The following is a 15212-nucleotide window of genomic DNA, read 5'->3' on the forward strand; positions in this document are numbered from 1 at the left end:
AAGTAGAAAAGATTCCGAAGGCGATAGGGATGTATTTACCCAAAACTGTATTCTGATGTTTCCTTAGATTTTGTTGGTGAATGCACACTGAATTAATAAGTGGCCAAGACGTTAAATCTTTGCTACATTATGCTTCAATTTTAAAGCAAACCTGTGCTATGCCCATGAAAGTTATAGTAATGGGTTTACTTTATTGCCTCTCTGCTATAACAGGCTGTCCCCCTTCAATGGGTTGACTGTTTAAGCTAAAGAAATATATTAATATCTATTTTTATTTATTTATCAGGGACATTAGTGTGTGTGTTGGTGCCACATGGAATTAATTCACAGAAAATTTAATCACATCACACCTTAGTTTGTTTTAATGAATACACATATTTTAAAATTGTAATTTATTTTATTAAAAATCATGAGATATCTTTTCATCTTTAACATATATACACAGACAATATGTGCCCAGTCTCAGCTTTGAACACGTTTCGCAGAATCTGCTTCTTCAGGAACTGAGACTTGTATCAAAATTTGAAATTATAATCTCACCTGTTAAAATCATCGCAATTCATTTTGATGATTGTCATTCTCCCAATGGAGCCAGACAGGCAGGGCTTATATCTGCAGACACGCCTCGGCCTTTATTTATATTGTAAGCAGGTTAAGCAATTATCAGAACCTTCAGACTCTGTATTGGAAAGATTTGAAGAATACAAACCAGCAGAAAGAATGAAACCGATTTGAAAAATACAATGTGAATATTGGATAATGCTGAAGGAATGGTTTGTTTGACCTGCTCACAATATAAGTAAAGGTTGAGGGGTATCTGCGGATAAAAGCACTGCATGGAACTTATCCAACCTTCCCACCACTCCTCTTCTGCCTCTCTTTGTAGTTCTCTTCATTGGCTTACCTTTCTGACCTGATAGAAACCCCTCCCCCCCCCACCTGCTCTCTTCAACCCCCTCTTAGATTGCAAGCTCTTTGGAGCAGGGTCTTCCTCCTGTGTCAGTCCATATCTGTCTGTCATTTGCATCCCCTATTTATTGTACAGCAATGCTGTATTTGCTGATATGCTGGCGCTAAATGAATCCTGGTTCATAATGATAATCGAGGCCTTTTGACAACTGGACACATTGGCCCTGATTTATTAAAGTTCTCCAAGGCTGGAGAGAATATACTTTCATCAGTGAAGCTAGGTAACCAGCAAACCTGTAATGGATTTCCTAAAAGTCAGGCTATTTGTTAGCACCAGATCTATTCCAGGTTTGCTGGTTCACCCAGCTTCACTGATGAAAGTGTATTCTCTCGAGCCTTGGAGAACTTTAATAAATCAGGGCCAGAGTCTGTGTAAATATGTTCAAGTTGAAAAGATTTATCTCTGTTTTTAATAAATAAATTACAATTTTATCAATACATAGAATATGTAAATAAATAAAAGGTTCCTTTAAACCCCATTAAGATGTGATGTAATTTTATGTAAATAGATAAGTAAATCTGTTGCATGGACGTGTTCATTTTACAGCCAGAGTAACCCCAAACATTTCCAACAAGGAACGTTTTTCCAATCTTGTGTTGATAATAAAAAGGTGACATGCCTTTATTCAGCATCTTATAGTGCTATATCAGTGCTGCAGCTGATTCCATATTGCTTACACAGCAGCATTGTGTCTGCTATTAAATGTTTAAGATTGAGAAACATATACATTAAGTAAAAATGAGACTGAGAATCTAAAGATCTTTAAAGATTGCTTTTTTAGTTTGACATTCATCCTGCTAATTTAAGTACAGCTCAGACATACATCCCAATAGATAATTGTTACCATGTATGTACTGGTAGGCAGGTGTGGATCAGGTAATTCTGGGATTATTAATATCAATATTACACAGTATTTATATAGCATTAACATATTATGCAGCGCTGTCCATAGTCATGTCACTAGCTGTCCCTCAAAGCAGCTCACAATCTAATGTCCCATAGTCATATGTCATTATTGCACTCTAAGGACAAATTTTTTTAGGGAAATCTGATTAACGGAACTGCATATTTTGTGGAATGTGTAAGAAAAACGGAGTACTCGAAGGAAACTGTTGCAAACATGAGAAGAACCTGCAAACTCCATGCAGATATTGTCCTGGCCAAGATTAGAATCTGCGACCTAGTGCTACAAAGGCCAGAGTGCTAACCTCTGAGCCACCGTGCTGCCCGTATATAAACAAAGATAGCTTTAACTATATGCAGATATAAAATTACTACATTTAATGTATGCCAGCAATTACTTGCAGTGAAAAGATCGGATGTGAGTAGGAGTTTCTGTGAGTCAAGTTTCTATTGCATTGCAAAAATTACTAGAAAAGGGCAGCATAAGGAGATCCCTATCAATGTAATCAATCAGTTTCAAAGTGCAATAATCAGACAGGTGACTTAAAAGCTGCAAAATGCAATACAAAGGGTGTGATTTATTAAAGCTCTCAGAGGTTGCAGAAGATTTACTTTCATCAGTGAAGCTGGGTGATCCAGCAAACCTGGAATAGATTTCTTCAGAGTATTTTGTTATTTGCTTACAAATGCTTTGAATATTGGACTAGATCCATTCTAGGTTTGCTGGATCAGCTAGCTTCACCGATAAAAGTGTATCCTCTCCAGCCCTAAAGAGCTTCAATAAATCAGTCCCAAAGTCCTAATGTCACTCTATATACATTATGACTCAGGAATGTAAACTGCAAGGATGGGTAAACTAAATTGAATATTTTGACAAACAAACGACCCAATGATGTATTTCAGCAATGTATTTACCTGCTTGGTTAGAATCCTGCTGCAATGGTTAAAAGTTTATCTACATTTAATTTAGTGAGTTTTACAGAATAATGATGCAATCCTTTTTTACGTTGTTTTCAATATAGAAAGAACAGAGTTGATGGTAACATACTTTCTGTAATTGAATTGTTTTGTGTCTTCCCAGGTGTATAGTGAAAATCACTGGTGAAATGGTTTTGTCCTTCCCGGCTGGCATCACCCGGCATTTCTCCACCAATCCGACGCCTGTGCCCCTGACATTCCGGATTTCCAACTACAACCGATTAGAACACGTGTTGCCAAACCCACAGCTCTTGTGCTGGTCAGTATTCTGCCTTTTTCATACCATATTAAAGTGTTTCTTAACCCAAAACTGTAATACATTAAAGCCTTACTAGACCTACAGGATGGAGAGGCACTGTTGTCATTGTAGGTTCAGGACTGGAGAACACTTATCCTTCTCATAATATGGAAGATGTTCTGTAGTCTCCAGAAATTACCTGGGCAGGGCTACTAAGCACAGGAAGAGTGCGAAAAAGTTAGGAGTTCACTGTAGCTGTTTGTCCTCAGACTATCTCTCTCTTTCTCATTGAGTTTTTGTATGGTCCTGTCTAGAAAGGACATTCGGGAAAAAAAAGAGGATCCATTTCCTAATGGCCCAAACCCATTATTATTGACCATTTATTCTTGTAAAGGAATAAAAAAATTTAGTTTTTGTTTGAGTTGTATCCCATTGGTAAGATCTCCCTTTTACTTCCTACACTATAGACATATTACAACTGATAGGAAATGCCTCTGTAGTGAAGATAAATGTTCACTATTAAAGTAAAGTGCAGATATCCATTGCTCTCTAAAACTGTGGTTTTGGAACTGCAAAACTTCAGAATGCAATCTTTGATTCCCATTTTTTCATTTTTCTTAAAAATTACACATTTAATAACTACAAACTGCTTTAATTATTTCGTCACTGCTGGGAGATCTCAATGCTAAAAAAAAGTTTACTTCAAACTGTCTGTAAGTTTTCTGTAGTATCAGGTTGATATGTAAAAATTAGAGAGATGATTAATATTGTCCTTATTATTTTAACTCTCAGTGACAACACACAGGCAACTCTGAACACAAAGGAATTCTGGGTAAACATGCCAAACCTAATGACACATCTGAAGAAGGTATCGGAGCAAAAGCCGCAAGCCACGTATTACAATGTAGACATGCTGAAATATCAGGTAACAGCCTCAATGACTGAATATCTTATAATGATACATTTTCCTGAAAGCTAAATGAGAATCTCACACGTCAGATATTTGTATAATCTCAGTATTTGTCTTTCGTGTCTTGGCAGGTATCCTCCCAGGGCCTTCAGTCCACTCCTCTGAACCTTGCTGTAAACTGGAGGTGCGACCCCACCAGCACAGACCTCCGAATAGACTACAAATACAACCCTGAGGCAATGACCACACCTGTAGCATTGAACAATGTCCAGTTTATTATCCCCATAGATGGAGGAGTAACAAAACTCCAGGCTGTACTGCCCCCTGCTGTCTGGTAAGTAGTTATTTTTAAAAAGATGAAATAAGAGCAAATGTTATGTGCTTGTTCTTTACATGTAAAACCCTCCCTTGTATAGATATGTAAAAGCCCTCAGATTGTCATCCTGGATGGAATGTCACCAGCTCCAACAGATATCGGAGTTATTTCTTACTGCAACTTTATAGTATTCCCCTTCACCAAAGCTTCTTAGCTACCTGTCTCCTTCCACAGTATAGTAGTGACAAGCCAGTAGAAATGTGCTGTAGAGGCTGGATATAACTAGAAAGAATCAGTATTTGCATATCAGATCCCCCAATGATCCAAGCCTTCCAGAGAGCTCCACTAGGTATCTGCATGTATATATTAGGCTTGTTTTAGTGGCTCCAGGAGAAATGATTAAATTATATTTTTTTCTCTAAAAGTAAAACTAACTGTTAGATAAATTAGAGGAGCACTGGGGAGATCCACCTTCGTTCCATGTCCCAGCAAGAATTTTCACTGGAACGGGAGGTGGCAGGAAGTCCTGGGGACACCTGTTGTGGTGACATCAGAAAGATTTCTATTACACACCTGGTGGAGGAAGTGATTATTACACAATGGAAAAAGATTACTATAATAGTGGAACCCCAGCCAGGAGAGAGTAAGGAATGGTTAAAACCTTTTTCTGGATTTTATTGCTGTCTGCAGCCTTGTGGAGGGACCTCCACCTAAGGAATAAAAGGTATGAGGGATGTTGAAGGTCTTTCTGGATTTTTTCATTTTTATGGCCATCTAGTATGGTCTTTTTGCGAAGACTGATCATTTTAAAATTGGAAATTAGAGTACAATTTTAGGGAGCCAAAGAACAAGTCCTTGTGCTGAGTTCAGCTGACTTATGGTTAGGCCCACGTCTCAATCTCTCCACTACCTGGCACCTGAGCTTTCTGTTATTTTTAAAAAGTTTAGACCCTGTGGAACTTCTACTCTCCTCTATCATCAATTGAGTTTTCTTGTTTTGCTCATTTCAGGAGTACTGAACAACAGAGGATATTATGGAAAATTCCAGATATTTCTCAGAAATCTGAAAATGGAGGTAAGGTACAAGTGTCATATATGAGCCAGTTTCTCTTACTCATGTACCCCAGAGCTATCCATTAAAATGTTATAAAGATAAACAATATGATGATTTTTATTCATTGCTCTTCTTCTTTGATAATGTGACACCTTTACACACCTGCTTTGAAACGTGCAGGCAGCTGAGTATATTACAATGGTCATCATTACTAGCGCTGTAAGCTAGTTTAAGGGGCGTATGAAAAATAGAGAACCAGTATTTTAGACAAAGAAGTACAAGACCTGGCATGGTTATATGTTGATAAAACAATACAAGCAATAGGAGCATGGGGCTGGGCATGGTAATTCTCTGATTGTCAAATGTCACGCTATGGGCCTGTGGATTTAATCATCGAGATTTAGCTTTGTGCCTGTTTGAAAGGCTTTTGCAATCATTCAGATTGTAGTTACCGGTGCCTATGACCTGCTTGGGTTTTGCATTCTAATAGACTTGTATGGGAATTAAAGCCCATTTGGGAAAAACAAAACCTTGTCAACACATACCCTAATTTTTATACTCCCTATTTTAGCAGCAAGATTTGCCATAGCCCTTGTAGACACCTTTCACCATTTATCAAGTTCTGCCATTCATTATGTAAATAAAACTGTTTTATCGCTCAAATGTAATATCTGCTTATTTAAAAGAGCACTCTAAACCCATCTTTTCAAACTTGCCTACCTGCCTTCTTCTGTCTCTTAAACCCTCACTACTTCCCACCATTCCAAATTCCCCCTCCTATTGTGTGATACTTCCCCCACCTGCTATTGTATTATTGTAAGCTCTTCGGGGCAGGGTCCTGTCCTCCTCCTGTGTCACTGTCTGCATCTGTCTGTCATTTGCAACCTCTATTTAATGTACAGCGCTGCGTAAAATGTTGGGGCTATAAAAATCCTGGTATTAATAATAATAACAATATTATTAGAAATTAAAAATTAAGATATCTTGTTAGATTTTTTTTCAGTGTGCAAACAGTTATGGAAATGCTGCATCTTATGCATTTCTTTCTTGTAGGGGTTGGCTCACTGCTTGCAAGATTCCAGCTGTCAGAGGGCCCGAGTAAACCAGCTCCGTTAGCTGTACAATTCACTAGTGAAGGGTCAACGTTGTCTGGCTGTGACATCGAGCTGGTCGGAGGAGGATATCGATTCTCACTTATTAAAAAGAGGTTTGCAGCAGGTATGGAGGTTTGTTTGGCAGCCTGAAGTCTTAAAAGTAAAGTTTGTGTTATACAAAGATGTTAAATCTTTCCTAGCCCCCATACCTTATCTCCTCAGTTTTCCAGTTCTGGGTTCCCCCCCTCCAGCAGGTTCTTCCTAACTTACGTGACCGACTCCTGTTTCACAACCAGGTTGGCAAAATCATTGTCTAAGGCTGCCTGCACACTAACATTCCATAGACCTGAAAGCTGCGTATGTATCATCAGGGGCAGCATCTTATTTATGTCTGTAGCACAATAGTCCAAAGGCACCCCAGCATTAGATTATTATGGGCTGAGCTGTAGACATTTCAGAAGATCTCTGTCATGCAAAAAATGCGATGACAGAAAATGAACTTTAATGAGATTTAAATGCTAAAGGGACAAGCAAGGGGAGCTTTACTTTTACAATTGAAATATTTATGATATGCTGTCTCTATTAACCAGATATTTATGGTCATTTTCTAACCAGGTTTCATAAATGCAAATTAATATTAAAATTAGATAACCTACAATTGTAATGTTTTTTAATTAGAAAGCTCTGAGTTACTGTACAAGATGCAGATATGGGACTGTCGGTGTGCATTCTTTCATGTTGGTGACATAAGTGACAGCCCTGTGGTCAAAGATAAGCTGACAGTGACAGCTACTATATACCTATCCTGGAAGATTTCAGTAAACAGCACCAGTAATTTTTCCTAATTTTCTTTATATGTGCTTTACTAAACGGTGTGGTGCATCCACATAATAATGTAGTAGTCCGCATATAAAAAAAATTCCTTGGTCAATTACTCAACCTTCTCTCCAAACCCCAACCCCCACAGTACCTTTTCATATAACAGAGATGACTTAGGACATACTCTAGCCCATGGCCCTCACTATTTACCCACCCTGTACAGTATAATGATGCAGATAGCAGCCTTGACATAATCACGCCAGTGCTGATCTCTGTATCATGAAGGAATGACAAAGCCAGATTAGGATTTGGAAGGAAATAGGGCAGTGAGCATTACATGACTCACCTAGACATCTGGATAAATATAAGTAAAAATTAAATAAAATCATAACACCTATAGGAGGGAGGAGAATCAGTTGTAGAGGAACCTGGCGTTGGCTTTAAGAAATAACCAGCCTTACGTAAAAATCAGCTTTATTTTTTCTTATCATTACTTTTTCTCAAGATAACCAAAATCTTTTGTCTTCTGAAGGAAAGTACTTGGCTGACGTCTAATAGAAGACCACCCATGAGGAGCAACAAACCCCCCAATCCAGTTTTAAATCAAAGCTAATCGAACATAAACTCATAATGGGAACCTGGGGAACTTCTGCCGGAGGCTCTGTCGGTTACAGACCGAGTATCTTTTCCTCAGAAACCTTTGTGTTGCCCCGCCCTGCAGTATTTATTTCTAGGTGTAATATCGTTGATGGTTTTAAACTTGTAATTATTGTATTTGTAAATTGTATTTAATTCCGTAAGGCTGTATTTTGGCAGTTAGACTCTTGTATCAGCATTTTACCATGGATTAAATGGGTGTAATTTAAACGGTTATATAAAAAAAAACATTTAGTAGTACTGTTGAATGGCACACTGCTTATGGAGATAGATTTTTTTTTTGTGTATATATAGAACTAAATCTATAATATCAGTAGTCGTTATAGGGGTGCCTCCGATACAAACAGTGTCTTTAGAATCCTTGTCTATGCACATGACGGCGACCTCCAAAACAGGAGGTGTTTGGACGTGACATTTGCATGACACTAGAAGAGCGGAAACAGGAAGCAGAGCAACTAAGCAAAAGTTTGTGAATAAATCAATAAAGCTTTCAGATACAAACAAGGGGGGCAATGTAGCTATTGTGTTTTATGAATTTGAACCTGTATTAATGAAACCAGCAGCAATGTATTCACGTCACAAGAAGAGTACATCTAGACCCTCATACACTGGAGGCATCTATGAAAATGCAGCTGAGCGGTTTCCTAAAAAAATCACTAAAAAATATGTTTGTTATGTCAGTGGTCCCCTAATAAATTATTGGAAGAGTGAGTACTGGAATACACAGTGTTGGATTCCTTCATTGTCCAAGCCATTATGATTTTTCCCAGTGACCATCAAGGTTTTTGTAGTATTGCCCAGCTTTTCAGTAGTAAGTCATGATAAGCGACCCCTCTTTCTCTAAATAAAGGTCGGCTATCTACAAGTGGAGGTCCAGAAGGTTGTCTGACTACTCTGAATCCATAAAGATACAGGGTGGGCCTTAGGTAAATTGTGCCCTTTGACCCTGGCACACCCACATAGGCCCAGGGCCAATGGCTGCCCGACAACCTGTATCAAACATGAGAGGCCACCAGTTTCACTCTCTCACATGTTCAATGCATTTCTATGCCATTCCATCATTTTGCTGGTATCGGCAGTTCTCACATTTGCAAGCTTCTGTGCTTGTGCAAGTTTCATCACAATGGAAACGCCAGGAGCTTTCCACAGCAGCCACAAATTAACCCCAGAGTGGCCAAATTTTGAAGCCTGGCATGCTTTCCCCCTCCATATAGCAGGGGTATTTTTCCCACATGGGACACACACCCCAAAGGCTAACCCTGTATAGATATATACAGTACATTAGAGTAGAAAAGAGTGAACCTAGTTTTTTTGCCTTTGTGTCCTTCTGCCGGGCAATTTCCCCTTCCTGTCTTGAAAATGCAGTAGGAACTGAGAGTGGGGACACTTTCCATCTTAAGGTGTCACACCATTTGGAAATTTCCTTTCCATCTTGCTGACATGTCAACTTTAAAATATAAGATTCCCTCTTACTTTCTTTATCTGTGTGACAGTGGTCACCAGGATTCATAGAGAAGAGTGAATCTTCCCATCATGTACACAGCCATCAAAAAAAAAAAAAAAAATGTTTTGCCTATACTTTAACATCCCCACAAATCATAATGTATGGCGACACTGATGGGGGGACTATCAGGGAGCCAATAAAATGTACCACAAATCATAACAAAATAGTAAAATCATTTTTTAATTATTCAATAATCATTTAAAAGTGGTAATTGTATATCATGAAGATTTTTATGATCATATAGAATGAATTACTCTAACATTGTAGATTAATAATAGAAAATGTTTTTACTACTTTAGTGCATTGTTTTGTGGTATTGGATAGTCCTCGGTTTTCTTTGCTTTGTGTTATGGATTTCTAACTATCAATGATAGGCCAGGAAAAGCTTTTGCCTGCTGGATATATGAAGAGGTCAGTTGGCCCTTCCCAGGTGGACCAGTCGTCCCCCACAGAGGTCCTGCACAAAATGACTACCTTAGGTGGCTGTATATTTTCTTGGAACACCAGTGATAGTTTTGCTTTTTTTTTGTTTTCCTACCCATCATAAGACATGTGCTGGAGATGTGGATATTGCAAAATGTAATTCTGTTCTAAAAGGAAAAAAAATGTTGGTGATTTGTGGACCCATGTAAGATATTGTTCTCACAGACCTAAAGCTTTGTGGATTTCACAGCCATCATCTTCTTCTGTGCTAAAAACTTTCAGAGCAAGGACATGTAATGTTTGTATATAGCCTAAAGTATAACTGAAGCCAGGCTGGAGGCATCCAAAATCAAGTAAATAAGCTTTATAATATTCTGACCTCTGTAGCTGTAGACGCTGTGGAGTTATTTGACCTTAAATTCACAGAACACCTCCATTTAAATATTAAGTGTTTAAACTCCATTAAGAAGTACCTCCATTTAAACATCTGAAGCTCACCCCCTCCTTCCAGCAGCTTGGCTTCCCCCAGTCCAAAATGACTCTGCAGCTCAGCTTCCACCTCATGTCCACCTATCAGTGACTCTCCTGCTTAAGTTTTCCCTTTTCACCAGCAGTGACTCAGCAGATCAGCTTCTACTTCATCAGAGGTTTGGGAAGCTCAGCTCACCCTCTCTGATTTTAGTTGGCATCCCATTCTTCGTTCCTGTTTTGGAAGTAAGCAAATCATGTGCACAGGAAGAGGAGGAAACCAGAGTTCTGAGCCTTTTACAACTTTACTTGTAAACTTCAGATGAATTGCTCTACAGTGCCTACAGCTATAGAGGTTAATAGGCTTCAGTTTTTTTGAATATTATGTAATTGTTTGAATGTATAGCCTAACTACAGTTCTACTTTAAGAAAGTGTCCATGATCAAGAAAACTTTCCTTCGGGCAATTTAGAAAGCACTTGTCATGCTTCTGTTTCCTGATACCCAGTTAGTGCCCCAGAGTGAATTGGACTTAGACATCACAAATATTGAGAATCCGCCTTTCTCCAAGCTGCCCATGCTAAACATAGATCAGAACAGGAACCTCAATCAGTTTTGTAGCACCTAGCTTTCTTGTATACATGGCCTTATGATGAATAGGAGCATCAAAAATATTACTGGTGTACGCAGATTGTGTTGTACCTGGAGCACTGATACCACCAGGGAGCACTTAAGATGACTTAAGGTGCAATGTTGGAGATCCAAAATCACCCAAAGAAAGTGACATAAGGACCATGTAAGCTCTTAAGTCAACAATCTAATTTGAGAGAATTACAAGGGCTGTTTGACACGTAATGAGCATCAACCATAAAGACAAAAGCTTGGAAATTTATTTTCTATACATTTTCAATATAATCTCCATGAAGCAGAATGCACCTTTCAGTTCTTTCTTTTAAGGCCTTTATACCCTTTTTATAGAACTCAACATCTTGGCCCTCAAGGAAGTCCTCAACTGCCTTGACGACATCATCATCAGAGTAAAATTTTCTTCCCTTTTAGGTATTTCTTTGAAATTCCAAATATATAATAGTCCAAAGGGGGCCATATCTGGCGAATAAGGTGGGTGTTCTAACAATTTAAATCCGCATTCATCAATTGTGGTCAACAGCTGACTTGTGTGCTGGCGCATTGTCCTGATGAAACAAAATGCCAATTTTTAAATTTATTTTTAAAAAAATATCAGATAGACTTTTTGGTCAATATTCATCTAAAGATTTCTTATTAATTTACAGAGTTTTTACAAATATTTTTATTATTTATATGTTAGGCTCAATACTTGTCAAACAGCCTTTGTACATCTATAAGATCAGGTAGAGCTCATCCTCTGTGATCTTCATACCACTTTCATGGGTGCTTTAATAGCTGTTTATATATATCAAATGAATTGTGGCTGAATGGCTTATATACATCCTCGTGGACCTACTTTTTTATGGCAACAAAGAAAACCATCCATGAAAGTAAACTCTATTCATAGAACATTACGAGCCATTAAATTGTAACCATTTGAACCACGCAACTTCCTTTTCAGGTTCCATCACTAGCGTAAAGTTTGCTGTGAATATAAGCTGTCGCCCTGTTATAGTTCGCTGAATTTCATGCTCGAGATCTTTTAGTTTCTGTCTATTTAATGCATCCCAATTATTTTATTAAAAAATATGTTTTAACAAACTTCCTCGGACTGCTTGAATTTTTTTGTCCTTTACCTTCATCAGGAAAATATAGGAAACGGCATGAAAAGCTGATCTGATTAGAAAAAATATAAAATATAAAAAATATCTGATTAGAAGACTGGTAAGAGAGTAATGAGATTTAGCCCAGATTTGGTGTTTTAAAAAACGTTGTACTTGGATGAAGAAATATTGTTCCTTTACCCTGTAAATCTGAGCGGTTCTCTTCTTTTTTTGTGCATTATATTTCCTCTTCATCTTGCGTTGGTGTCTGTTTCCATGGCATCTATGTGCAACAATGCCTTTGCTTTTTTAGTATTTTGGTACCCATACTCTCCCTGTCATCTAGTTTTCATGCTACCCATACTTTATCGATAAGTCCACAGGTAATGGGTACCATGAGTCCAGCAGGTATAGCACGCTTTTTTATCTAGACTGTACAGGTCATTAGACTTGTTCTTTACCTTGCGTTTAAAGGCTTTGGTACCCATGAATCCAGGGGTAATGGTACCAATTTGTACTTGGAGTCCACAGGCCATGGTACCCATTCTCTACATCAGAGATGTCAAACTCTGCCCTGCGGGCCAAACTTTTTTTGGCCCCCGAAGGAATCCTTGATATGATTTGCAGCTGGCTTGCCGCTGCATTGAAATAGCGCCATTACTACAATTCCCGGCATCACTCGCGACTTTGTCTAAGTTTTTATTTTGGCCCGCTGTGTATTTGAGTTTGACATCCCTAATCTAGAGGTAATGATACTCATTTCTGTCTGAAGTCTACAGGTCATGGTACCCGTTCTGTACTTAACATCTAGAGGTTAGAGTACCCATTTCTGTAAGAAGTCAGTAGGTGTTGGTGCGTATTTCTACCAGAAGTTTAGGATTTATGGTATCTCTTCTCTACCAAGCATCTAGAAGTTATGGTACCCATTTTTACCTAGCTTTTTGATGTAATGGTAGCTATTTCTCTCTGGAGTCTACGGTTCATAGTACCCATTCCCTATTTTGCATCCGGATATTTTGGTCCCAACTTCTACCTGAAGTCTAAAGGTCATGGTACCTAGTCTCCAACAATTATCTTGACGTTATGGTGCCCATTTCTACCTAGCATCTTGATATCATGGTACTTATGTTCTTGCTAGAGTCTTCAGGTCATGGTACCCATTCTCTACATAATGTCTAGAGCCTATATTACCCATTTCTGCCTGGAGTCAATAGGTGATGGTCCCCATTTCTACCTGAAATCCATAAGTCATGGTAGCCATTTCTACTTAGCATCTAGAGCCTATAGTGCCCATTTCTACCTAGCATCTTGATATAATGGTACTTAAGCTCTTGCTAGAGTCTACAGGTCATGGTACCCATTCCCTAGCATCTAGTCATTATAGTACCAATTTCTACCTGAAATCTACAGGTCATAGTACCCATTTCTACCTATCCTCCTGATAATATGTTACCTATGTTCTTGCTAGAGTCTACGGGTCATGGTACCCATTCTCTACTTAGGATCTAAAGGTTATAGGACTTATTTCTGTCTGGAGTCAACAGGATATGGTGCCCATTTCTACTTGGAGTTTAGAGGTCATGATACCCATTCTCTTTCAAGCATCTAGAGGTTATGGTACCCATTTATACTTAGCATATTGATGTCATAGTACCCATTTCTATCTGGAGTCCATAGCTCATGGTGCCCATTCTCTATCATACCTATCATCTAGGGGTTATGGTACCCATTTCTACCTGGAGTCTACAAGTCATGGTAGCCATTCTCTACTCAGCATCTAGAGGTGATGGTGCCCATTTCCACCTGGAGTCTAGAGGTCATGATACCTATTCTCTAACAAGCATCTAGAAGTTATGGTACCCGTTTCTATGTAGAAATGGGTACCATGACATCAAGATGCTATCTGGAGTCTGGAATTCATGGTACCCATTCTCAACCTATCATCCTAGGGGTTATGGCTCGCATTTCTACCTGGAGTCTACAACTCATTGTAGCCATTCTCTGCTTAGCATCTTGAGGTTACGATGCCCATTTCTACCTAGCATCTTGATATCATGTAACCTATACTCGTCATAGTGGCTCAGTAGTTAGCACTCTGGCCTTTGCAGCGCTAGGTCCCAAGTTTGAATCTCAGCCAGGACACTATCTGCATGGAGTTTGCAGGTTCTCCCCATGTTTGCGTGGGTTTCCTCCCACTTTCCAAAAACATGCTCTTGTCTGGACTACTTTAACCTCCTCCTCTCTGGTATTCCACTAACCCGACTCTCTCCTCTACAATCTATTATGAATGCTGCAGCCAGATTCATCCATCCTTCCCTCCGCTCCTCTTCTGCTGCATCTCTTTGTAGTTCTCTTCTTTGGCTTCCATTTCACCTTAGAATCAAATTCAAACTCCAGTGCTTTGCCTTCAAATCCTACACAGTTCTTGTCCCACTTACATTTCTGACCTGGTAAAGAAATACTCCCCCAGCTGCTCCTCTGATGACCTACTAATGACTTCCTCACTCATAACCTCATCACACACACAGTTACAAGACTTCTCTAGAGCTGCCCCAACTCTCTGGAATGGTCTCTTCGTCCTATTCGGCTTGCTCCTACTTTCTGCTCATTTAAAAAGCACTCAAAAGCCATTTTTTTCAAGCTTGCCTACCCATCTGTCACTACATACCCACCACTACATATCCCCCTCCTATTGTGTGTAAATTCCCCCACCTACTAGATTGTAAGCTCTTTGGGGCAGTGTCACTATCTGAATTTGTTTGTCATTTGCAACCCCTATTTAATGTACAGCACTGTGTAATACCGTATTTTTCGCCGTATAAGACGCACTTTTTCTCCCCCAAAACTGGGGGGGAAAGTGGGTGCGTCTTATACGGCAAAGGCCATTTTAAAAAATAATAAAACAACATACTCACCCGATACCCCGATCCTACGTATGTCTCCACTTCTCTCCTCTCCTCGATGCTGGCTGCCCCCGCGAAGCACGGAACCCGGAAGCAAGCTGATCCCTGCCCTAACGGAGTTCCCCGGAGGAGAAAGAAGTAATCAGAAGGGGATCAGAAGGGGAATTTAAATTGGCACAGGGTGATCAGAAGGGGAATTTAAATTGGCACAGGGTGATCAGAAGGGGAATTTAAATTGGCACAGGG

General features: G+C 39.1%; 1 protein-coding gene across 11 annotated transcripts in view; it reads left to right on the forward strand.

Moving 5' to 3' along the window:
- Positions 1 to 12061, forward strand: part of SGIP1 (SH3GL interacting endocytic adaptor 1) — a 106955-nt gene extending 94894 nt beyond the window's left edge. For all 11 annotated transcript variants that reach the window (XM_072419417.1, XM_072419418.1, XM_072419421.1 and 8 more), the window contains 6 exons: positions 2955 to 3110; positions 3882 to 4014; positions 4131 to 4333; positions 5326 to 5390; positions 6423 to 6587; positions 7815 to 12061. In XM_072419417.1, coding sequence (XP_072275518.1) covers positions 2955 to 3110; positions 3882 to 4014; positions 4131 to 4333; positions 5326 to 5390; positions 6423 to 6587; positions 7815 to 7837 — 745 coding nt within the window. In that variant the 3' untranslated portion in view covers positions 7838 to 12061. The remainder of the gene's footprint in view (positions 1 to 2954; positions 3111 to 3881; positions 4015 to 4130; positions 4334 to 5325; positions 5391 to 6422; positions 6588 to 7814) is intronic.
- Positions 12062 to 15212: the final 3151 nt, after the last annotated feature.

The sequence above is a fragment of the Pyxicephalus adspersus genome, chromosome 8, assembly GCF_032062135.1.
Source record: "Pyxicephalus adspersus chromosome 8, UCB_Pads_2.0, whole genome shotgun sequence".
NCBI classification, from domain to species: Eukaryota; Metazoa; Chordata; class Amphibia; order Anura; family Pyxicephalidae; genus Pyxicephalus; species Pyxicephalus adspersus.